Source organism: Lolium perenne, chromosome 5 (assembly GCF_019359855.2).
Source record: "Lolium perenne isolate Kyuss_39 chromosome 5, Kyuss_2.0, whole genome shotgun sequence".
In the NCBI taxonomy this organism is placed as follows: Eukaryota; Viridiplantae; Streptophyta; class Magnoliopsida; order Poales; family Poaceae; genus Lolium; species Lolium perenne.
The window spans coordinates 173,104,873-173,116,055 of NC_067248.2; the positions used below are offsets into that span (position 1 = coordinate 173,104,873).

An 11,183-nucleotide genomic window follows, 5' to 3' on the forward strand; every position below is an offset into this window, starting at 1 on the left:
CCGTGTCTTGTACTTCAAGTAATCTTCCGCCGCACAGTCCTAGTGGCCCATCTTGCCATCGGGTACCTTCATGGGCCTCCAGCTGGACCGTATAGGGTAGAGCAACATTGGTTACCCGAAGGGTAATGCCCACGTCACACGGAGAGGCGGCGCGCGCAGCAAGAGCTGCGGCGGAGGGCAGGGGACGCCGGGGCGGGGCCGTCGAACGCACCGCCGGGCGGTCAGTAGGCTAGGTTTAGATGAAAGCTAGCCGTTTTCATTGAAACTTTGTAATATATAATCAAAATTGAATGAAAACCTTTATTTTCGTGCACCAATATTCATTTGGGGCGGCGTTTGGGGGACGCGGCTGGGGAACGACGTTCCCCAAACGCGGCATGAACAAAACACGTCCCCCAAACCGCTCGATCCAGCGTGTTTTGGGGGACGCGACTGGATGCTCTAAAAAATAGCCTTTGGTCGATTGATTCAGGATACACTATTTGGTTTGAGACATCAAGACCTAGACGACTCTACTGTTCTCGGCAGCTGATCCGTGACCATGCACAAACACTTGAGATACCGCGTGAACCAGCAAGAGTGATGGCTAAACGGTTGAAGCAACATATATTTTTCCTCTCCTTTGATCTCCAGGTCTACCTTCTCTTACGTTTTTTCTGCACAACAAATAGTAAAACACCAATACAAACCTGAAACCTCAAAGCCACATCTGTACTTCTGTAGGCATCAACATGCGTCAACATACATTGGCAAATCCAGTTGGAAAAAAGATAAGAACAGTAGGCTCAAAGCTCAAAGTACCGAGCCAAATCTATCTATCTTATATTATATACTAAAAGCAAGATACGAGAGTCTAAAATAGAGACACCACGATAATCCACATCATCAAAATTATTTTAACGCCTAGATCTATAATTTACGGTTAGAATTTACCGAGGAATTACGTAACTTAATATTGGAGTCCACATATGTAACACCTATCCATGTGTGTAACACGTATGCCAAACACGAAGTGTACCAACCAACATGCAGCCGGGCAAAGTTGTCAAGACTTTCCACTTGGGTGTTAAGGAAAAATTACCAAGAAATTTGTGCATAGGAAACTCCAAGAAATTCTAGAAATAAAGAAATCCTGAAGCTAACAAAAAAAAAATTCTAAAGCATGAGAAGAGGGGTTTTTTTTTTTGGCGAAACAGCACAAGAGGAGGGCTGAGATTCGTTAGCCATAAAAACAATGGTTAAGATAAATTCGTTGACTGATGTCTGTCCGGCACGATAACGATATTTGCTCCTGCCTGTACGAGCAACCGATGAAATCAAGTCATTCTCGTCCATATTTATTTAGTCCAATCGGAATGTAACAAACAAAATATAGAAAAAATAATGTCAAATAAGATAAAGTCAGAAATAACGAGCATGTAGAATTGGGGACGTGAATGCAGGTGATTAAGTTTAAAAAAATGCAGGTGATTGTATGCAATACAAATCTAAGCCATTTAGGTAGATCAAATTGGTACCATTTCGAGAGAGAAAAGGGTAGATCAAATTGGTTACGCGTCATCTAATTAGTTATTTTATCATAATAATAAGAATTTTTCTACTTCATATGATGAATTTATACATGTGCACATATGCTTAATTTCTACACGCATATGGATTGCTTGCCGTACTAACATTGAATACACACAGAAGATATATACGCGGTAAAAAACACACCGGCAATGACGTATAGATGACTCAACAAGTGCGGCACTCTACTATAGAATGAACACACTTGAAGAGATGCGCTAGGTTTGACATTTTCGACCAGACTTTCAAAATGGTTTGGCAGGCAAATCGGACGAGAGTAACAAGCTACGACAGTTTATAACCATATTGAGTATTCATTTGGCTATTGGTGAATCATATGTTTCATGTGTGCAATGTGGGTAAAGGGTTTAAATTACCACGAAATTTCAACATTTTTCTGCGATTTTGCTAACTTCAGTCGATAGTAACATATTTGCAAGATTCAAATACGGGGATAAATTTAAATTAGCTTTCAAAAAAATTTAGTGATGAATTTGTTGAATTTAATTATTTTTAATACCGGAGTAGATAAAATATTGAGCTTTTGCAAAAATAAAAAATATATTTGTGTTAGGTCCAACCTTTTCTATTAGCTAAATTTAAATTTTAGGCTAAAAGGATAAATGGGCGATTCTTAATAAAACAAACATACATTTTAGAAGTTTAAAAAGAAGCAAGTGAAACAACACATATTTCTTGGAACTATAAATTTAAGATTATAAGTTAAAACCGTAAATCTTTAAAAGAAGGATCCAACCTAATGTCGATATCCATGAAACTGCAAATTTACTATCATAAATTTTCATATACACTAAGGACAACGCCCTGGCATTTGCGAGGACCACTGTGCTAGTTGAGAGAAAACAAGTTCAAGAAAATCATATATTTTCTTTTGAATTCAAATTTAAATTGCACGATGGTGCAGTAGGCGTTGCGACGTGAAACGGAAGAGATGAGATAATGTAATGGTGGATCGCCCATAGGAATCATGCCCGTTCTTTCTCGACTTGCAGTATACATTGATTATACTTCATAGACCTACTAAGTTATTATAGCAGTTTAGCTCATAAATCATTGTTAGATGCAACTGGATGGGTGCGAATAATGTGCATTGTACATGAACTTGTTAGGTAAAGTAACTAAGTGTGGCGTCTCTTCAACCATGTGACGTTTTATGCTCGTCATCTTTGTGTCAGGCATGAGTGAATAATCTTTGATAGTCTCTATCTGATGTTCTTAATTCGGATTTTGGGCTCGCTGGTCTGGATGACGGCAGCGTCTCAATGTTACTTTCCTCTTGGGGCATCGTTTGGGAGTTGCCTACCTTTTCTATTGCGTTTAATTTCTACTTTGGTTAATGACACCGATGATTTGGGACCAAAACTTAATATCTTATCTCCGGAGTTCGTGGAAAGTCCGAATCCGAGACCAAGAACCAGCCATAAGCAATTCCTCTGCAGTTTCCAGCACGAAAGCTCGGCAGTTCCATAAAACTTTGGCAGCAGAAATTGATCCCGTTGCTGATGAGATCTTTCTTCGAAACCCTGAGATACTGATCAGTGATGACAACAGATAAGTTCAATGCAGTTTCCAATCATGTCTGCATGCGCTCAGCGCGGTGACGATGACGGCGACCAAAAGGAAACATTAAGCGGGGCGGTGAGAGGTGATGTGTCCGGGTGCATTCTTTTTCTTCATTTGTTTGATCAAGAAACTACATAGCGGGTTGATAGGCTGCAAGTTCAGAAGAAGCCGACGTATGAAGACTTGGAAGACCAAGAAACTAGTCTTGTTTCTTTATTTGGCGCCACCGTAGACTTACGTGTATCTGCTGGATCCCTCTCTCTCTGTGTTTTAAATGAACGCTCACAGCCCTATAAATGGGCCTCATCTAGCTGAAGCAGCATCCAACTCAAATTTCAGTCTATCAGTCACAGAGAACACTCGATAGAAAACCCAGCAGTAAAGGTCAACATTACTTCTGTGTGCTAGCTCCGTCCTGAGCATAGGTGCCTTATTCTCTCCCTTGTGCTGATTTTTGTTTGTGAGCTTTTCATTCCTAAATATAGAAGTTACACTACTTTTTAACAACACATAAGAAACAATTGCAAATGATGGTTGAATATAATCCAACAAGGAAATTACACATAAGAAACAATTGTACTACGGGTGTGGATTTTTGTTGCTCGAGCTACACATAGCTTTTTTTCGAAAATTCAAAATGATATTTAAGGTTTCCAAAAAAGTCTAAAACACAAATCTTGGTGTAGATAATGTTGTGATCTACCTACGTGAGAAATTCGAACTCGAAATACCTTACATTCAAGGATGCACAAAAATGGAAAATTCTGACACAGTTTGAAGTTTTGAAATTTTGCACTATTCACTACTATAGATGTCAGATCTTTTCATTTTTAAACAACCTCCAATAAAAGGTATTTAGAGTTGAAATTTTACACGATGGTAGAACACAACATTGTAGACATCTGGATTTATTTCACTACGGGAAGCTGGAGTCTGCCGACGGTCACGGCACGCAAGGCCGTCGGCACAGGCTGTACCGACGGTGACCGTCGGCGTAGCATCGTCGGCATAGTTCTGGTCGGGGACTGCCCAATCACCGTCGGCACAGACTGGCCATCGGCACAGACCGCTGTGCCGACGTTTTACCCTTGGCATAGTATTTCAAAATTTTCAAATTTATTTTTGAAAAAATATTCAAATTATGTTTTTTGAAAAAAGAATTCAGTTTTTTTATTTTTTTCACTTTTCTTCTTCTTCTTCTTCTTTACTTGTTAATTTTTCACAATTACACTTAGTACACCTAATCTTAGGTCAAATTGCACTTGTTGGTCAAACTTCCCAATTGGTCAGCCATCCTCACATTACTTCTGCCCCGGCACGCTTAACTTCTTGGTTCTCTTCGGATGAGCTTCCATGAAAGAAATGACACCTTGTTGTTAATACTACCATATCAATCATATTAACCCTTTGACCGTGATACCACACCTCTATATTTTTGAATTCTAAAAAATTACTTAAGTAAACAACAATGAATATATTTAAATAATAATAATATAGGATTTGAAAACAATTAAATGATTTTATTTTTTTTGTCTTTTTTATTTAATATGGAATAATTAATATCAGTAAATGCGAATTCGGTAAATAATATGTTTAAATTGATCAGAAAAATGAGAGGAATACAAATATGACATCCATACCATCTTTCGAACTTATAAAGTTAATTTACCAAAAAATCATGAGCATTATATCAAGTACCTCTAGTTTAAATCTGACTGACTTTATCGGAAATGAGGTGGGAAACGGCCTCGGCATAGCATAGTTTGCTGAAACGAGGTCATATTTGGCACGTGTCTGGGCCCTAGGATGGGAAGCAAGATTCCGGACGCGGATTTCTAATCCGATCCACGGGCGACCATTTTTTCATTTTTAGCGTGCCCAAACAGTTTTTTTGTGAAGCAGCTACATGGGGCGCATTTTAGTATGATGTGAAACCTCCGTGCGGTGATAGTAGACCACCTACGCACCATCTATCACATGCCATGTGCACGCGTTAGCTTCCGGCGGTGTCCCACCGAATCCGCTGGAAACTGACCGGATTTAAGCTAGGGGTTAACTATCCGTCTCTCCAGAAATTTCGGAAAAAATATTTTTAGTTCTACGACGCATCATTATATCTGCTATTTTTTTGTCCGTTTAGTTTGTTCGTGAATGGGTGCACCCGCACGGCCGGTACAGCGATACCGCATGTCCCGGGGGCGATGTTTTGGCCAGATGGCAATTTGAACGAAGTCAAAAAAATCCCACGGAGCTGCGTGATGTTATTTTATATTTCATCGTAACTATTCCGTTTCTCAAAACTGGGATACAGCAAAAGGGCTATCACGTCCGGAGTTCTACGGATTTCAGGGGAAATGAGATGGAAACGGCCTTGGCATGGCATAGTTTGCCGAAACGAGGTTATATTTGGCGCATGTGTGGGCCCTAGGATGGGAAGCAGGACCCCGGACGCGGATTTCTAATCCGGCCCACGGGCGACCATCTTTTCATTTTTAGCGAGCTCAAACGGTTTTTATTTGTGAAGTAGCTATATGTGGCGCATTTTAGTATGACGTGAAACCTCCGTGCGATGATAGTAGACCACCTACGCACCACCTATCACATTCCATGTGCACGCGTTAGCTTTTTGGGAACCCATGCGGCTTTCGGCGGTGACCCGCTGAATCCGCTGTAAACTGACCGGATTTGAACTAGGGGTCAACTATCCATCGCAAATCCCGGAAAAAATGTTTCTAGTTCTACAACTTATCATTATATGTGCTAGTTTTTGTCCATTTAGTTTTTTCGCGAATGGGTACACCCGCACGCTCGGTACGACGATACCGCATGTCCCGGGATCCTGTTTTGGCCAGATGGTAATTTGAACGAAGTTAAAAATCCTCATGGAGCCGCGTGGCGTCATTTTATATATCATAGTAACTATTTCGTTTCTCAAAATTGGGATACGGCAATTATTTTGAAAAACCTTTCACTTTGTATCACGTCCGGAGTTCTATGGATTTCAGCGGAAATGAGGTGGGAAACGACCTCGGCATGGCGTAGTTTGCCGAAGTAAGGTCATATTTAGCACGTGTGTAGGCCCTAGGATGGGAAGCAAAACCCCGGACGCGGATTTCTAATCCGACCCACGGACGACCATTTTTTTCATTTTTGACGTGTGTAAAAGCCATGAAACCTCGAACATTATAGCTCATTTCTAAGAAGGTTTGTTTAGGTATTTGAAATATTCCATTTTTGATATTTTTCTATGATAGATCTTGTTTTTTCTGCAAAAATTGACATATTATACTTATTTTTCTCAATTAGAATGATTAGTTATCCTTTTTTGAAGATTGCCGTGGAGAAATAGGAAAAAGCTATGCCGACGGTATAACCGTCGGCACAGGTCTGTAGTGAAAAAAAAAATGTTGTGCCCACGGCCAAACTGATCCTATGCCGACGGCCAGAACTATGCCGACGGTGGCCGTCGGCACCGACGGCCTGTACCGACGGCCAGTTTAACGCCGATGGCCATCCTTGTCGCCGCTCTCCGGAGCCTCTTGTGCCGACGGCCCCGATATTTGGCCGTCGGCACATACGGTGGCCGTCGGCACATCTGTGCTCTTCCAGTCTCCCGTAGTGTTTTCAGATTTTTTTTTGAAACTTTGAACTGCGGATTATGATTTTTTTCGAAAGAGGAGCTACATGTAGCTCAGTCTGCACTTGTGGTTTCCGTTGTACTACATACTACTACTCTTTTGGCTTGTTACGTCGGGCTTGACATATCTATTAATATCTGCAATTAACATCTAAGACCTAACAATTACAAATTTTTTTTGTGTCATATCACAAATCTATAAACTCCATACTTTGCAGGAAACGGAGGGCATGTCTTCCAATCAGCCGGCAAAACTCACAATGAAAACAATGTTTTTGTCGTTGCTGGTTCTGTCATACAGTGTTGCAAGTTTCCACTGCTCAACTGTCCCTGAGAATACCACAGATATGTTCTCCCTGCTCGGATTTAAGCAGGCCATCACTAGTGATCCAACAGGAATATTAGGCTACTGGAATAGCAGCACCACCTTTTGCCAGTGGGAGGGCATCACATGCAGTAGGACACACCCAGGGCGTGTTGTGGCGCTGCACCTCACCGGCCTGAGATTGTCGGGACAAATCAGCTCCTCACTTGGGAACCTCACTTTCCTTAAGGAACTCAACCTCTCCTCAAACAGCTTTTCTGGCCAGTTGCCTCCACTAAACCACCTCCACAAGTTGCAAATTCTTGACCTTGGTCGCAACTTATTTCATGACACAATTCCTGATGCACTTACCAATTGCTCCAACCTACAAACGTTGTACCTCCATCACAACTCTTTAGTAGGCAAGATCCCTGCGACACTAGGCCTCCTTTCCAACTTAAAAGATTTATGGCTTAGTTATAATAACCTCACTGGAACCATCCCGTCATACTTCAGCAATAGTTCTAACATACAAAGACTTTCTCTAACAGATAATCAGCTGGAGGGAAGCATTCCCGATCAGCTTGGGAAATTGTCAAGAATGCAGCGTCTGGCCCTAGGTGCAAACAACCTAACTGGTAGATTTCCACAAGGCCTCCTTAATCTATCTAAGTCACTCCAGGTGCTTGGCTTGGAGATGAATAAGCTAGGAAGTACATTGCCACCAAATATTGGTGACGATCTCCCTTATCTTCAGAGGATTTTCTTGAACCGTAACATTTTCCAAGGGAACATACCAGCTTCCCTAGGCAATGTTTCGGGGTTAGAAAGATTGGACTTGGAGAACAACAAATTCACAGGGCAAATTCCTACTTCTTTTGGTAAGCTAAAAACCTTGTACGAACTGAATCTCGAGAGAAATAATCTTGAAGCAACAGATGTCCAAAGCTGGGAGTTCTTGAATGCATTAACAAATTGTAGTGGTCTAGAAGTCCTCGCTCTAGATGGAAATCAGCTACAAGGAGCTCTCCCTCATTCAATTGGTAACTTTACATCTAGCCTTCAAATGCTACTTCTAGGTGAAAATGAGCTATCAGGGATAGTTCCCCCGAGTGTGGGGAACCTTCAGTCCTTAATTCAACTTACACTAGAGCATAACAATCTAAGTGGTAAAATTGTAGAATGGATTGGGAAGCTTACAAATTTGCAGCAACTAGTTCTTGAAATGAACAAATTCACCGGACCGATTCCGCCTTCTATTGGTAATCTAACTCACTTGACAATCCTCTCCGTAGCATTCAATGAATTTGAAGGTCCCATACCATCCACCTTATGGAATCTTGAACAACTCACGTTGTTGCACCTTAGCAATAACAATTTCCAAGGCCCCATAAGTCCAGATGTTAGTCACCTTAAACAACTTGTCGACCTAGGTCTTTCATCGAACAAGCTTACTGGTGAGATACCTAACGTCCTAGGCCAATGTTCTAACCTAGTGTCCATCGAAATGGACCAAAACTTTCTCATAGGAGATATTCCAGTAACTTTCAGCAACCTAAAGAGTCTGAACACGTTAAACCTTTCCCATAACAACTTGTCTGGAACCATTCCAATAGTTTTAGCTGACCTACTCCTCCTCAGCAAGCTGGACCTTTCATACAATCACCTTCAAGGAGAAATTCCAAAGAGCGGATTATTTGGAAATGCTACATCAATTTATCTTGATGGAAATTTTGGACTTTGTGGAGGAGCGATGGATCTCAGAATGCCCTTATGTCCCACTATACCTCAAAGAAAAGGAAATAAGTACTATTTGGTCAGAGTGTTGATTCCAATAGTTTGCTTCACATCACTAGTCACATTGATTTTCATTATAATCCTTCAGAAGAACAAGAAGTCACACAAACCATGTATATCGTTGGATTCTTTTGGTAGAAAATTCCCCAGAGTTTCTTATCATGATCTAGCTCGAGCAACTGGGAACTTCTGTGAATCAAACCTTATTGGGAGAGGAAGTTGTGGTTCAGTGTATAGAGGCAAATTGATTCAACTTGAGATGGATGTGGCTATTAAGGTTTTTGACCTCGAGATGAGCTGTGCAAACAGAAGTTTCATATCAGAATGTGAGGTTTTGAGAAGCATTAGACATCGGTACATCACTCCGATCTTGACAGCTTGTCTAACAACAGATAATTCAAGTAATACTTTCAAAGCTCTGGTTTATGTTTTCATGCCAAACGGGAATTTGGACACATGGTTACATGAAAAATCTAGTGGTGAAGATTCTATGATTTTGAGCTTAGGGCAAAGAATAAGCATGCTTGTTAATGTAGCTGATGCCTTGTCCTACTTACACCATGATAATGGAAGATCTGTTGTTCATCGCGATTTGAAACCAAGCAATATCCTCATAGATGCTAACATGAATGCATATTTGGGCGACTTTGGTATTGCAAGCCTTGTATTTAATTCTAGGTCCACGAGAATTGGGCATTCAAGTTCAGCGTCAGGTTCAATTAGCTCAATCGGATTGAAGGGGACAATAGGATATATAGCTCCAGGTATGGCCATTACCAAATCTTTTATGTGTTTAAGGCATCATGTTATAGCATAAGTATTTGAGCTTAATATTGCACTAATCAGTTAAATTTTGTTAACATTTTCTAGAGTACGCACATAATGGCCAAGCATCAACCTCCGGTGATGTTTTCAGCTTTGGAATAATACTTCTAGAGATTCTGACAGGCAAAAGACCAACTGACTCCATGTTTCAGAATGAACTGAGCATTGTCAGCTTTGCCGAGCGGCACTTCCCAGATCAGATACTACAGATAGTCGACGTTCATCTCCAAGAAGAATGTGAGGGGTACATTCAGGCAACAGCAGAAATAGGAAATGTTGGCACTCAGTGCCTTTGGTCCCTTGTGCAAGTAGCTCTTTCTTGCACGAGTATGATCCCAAAGGAAAGAACGAACATGCGAGAGGTAGCCATAAAGTTGCGTGCCATCAGAACGTCATATGTTGGAGCGACACCACGAGAGGAAGTTATGGCTCGCTAGAGTGATTTTCATGTGAGCTTTCCTATGTGTCATTTAGTCCAGATTAGGGAATGGTACAGCGTTGAATGTGGAGAAATTAGTGCATACATATGGAGATCAGTGGATTTTACTAAAGCACATACTACCTCATATAATTATAAATACAGTAGTAAATTACATGATTTGACACATGTTAATGTTTTGAGTTGCCCAATTGGAAATCATGGATCATGTTGCCCTATCGAAATGGTAATGACTACATGTTTGTGGGCTTCTCTCTAGTTGGTATGTTGCCATTTTACACGTGTCATTGCTGAAATTATGCAATTGAAGTTATACTATTGAAAAGTACACAAGTTCAGTAATTTGCAGTTATTGTGTTGCTTCTTGACTCCACGGTGATGAAAAAGTTTCCTTGCCGAATGCACAATTGGCATAAGACAGAACATGATGGCTTGCTTGGAAGAGGTGCTTTCCCCAGGCCCCCACGTTATGTCGGACCTCTGTCATTTCGGAAAAAAAAAATGTCGGACCTCTGTCATCAGAAAACCAGAAGAGTGCAAATCAGCTAAAGAGGAATCTATTGGTTACCAGTCACCACGTGCATACAAGGTTTGGACATCTAATAGTTAATGATGACCGTTTGTCTTCTTCATTAGTTATGGTTGGTTTGATGACGTTCTCATGGAAAACTAAAATTACTTTAGCTAAGTTCAAATAAGGAGCCTGCTAATTCCTTAAGTACAGGATGAGACCCAGTGAACCTGTCATTTTTGTAGAGAACTAGGGATTTAAGATCTCGAAAGTAGCTACAAGCAAGTATTGGAATTTTTTGTAACATCTATATTTTTTGCTGCCACATAAATATCTTTACACTTTCCGTAGTAAAGATGTCAATGCCATCCTGAAATCAGTATAACTTAGCGGCATAAGCAAAAAAGAAAAGAGATTGAGTTGGAGTGTTTGGCAATGACGGAATTCCTAAACAAGAAGTACTAAATACTGTTCCAGTAACAATGTAGACTGAACCAGTGAATATGGCTGTAATGAA

The 11,183-nt window shown here is 40.7% G+C and overlaps 1 protein-coding gene across 1 annotated transcript; it reads left to right on the forward strand.

The window, feature by feature from the left end:
• Nucleotides 1-7,020: 7,020 nt before the first annotated feature.
• LOC127300636 (uncharacterized) lies at nt 7,021-10,921 on the forward strand. The gene is made up of 2 exons (XM_051330778.2): nt 7,021-9,655; nt 9,762-10,921. The coding sequence occupies exons 1-2, from the start codon at nt 7,021-7,023 to the stop codon at nt 10,151-10,153; spliced, it is 3,027 nt and encodes a 1,008-aa protein (XP_051186738.2). The 3' UTR covers nt 10,154-10,921.
• Nucleotides 10,922-11,183: the final 262 nt, after the last annotated feature.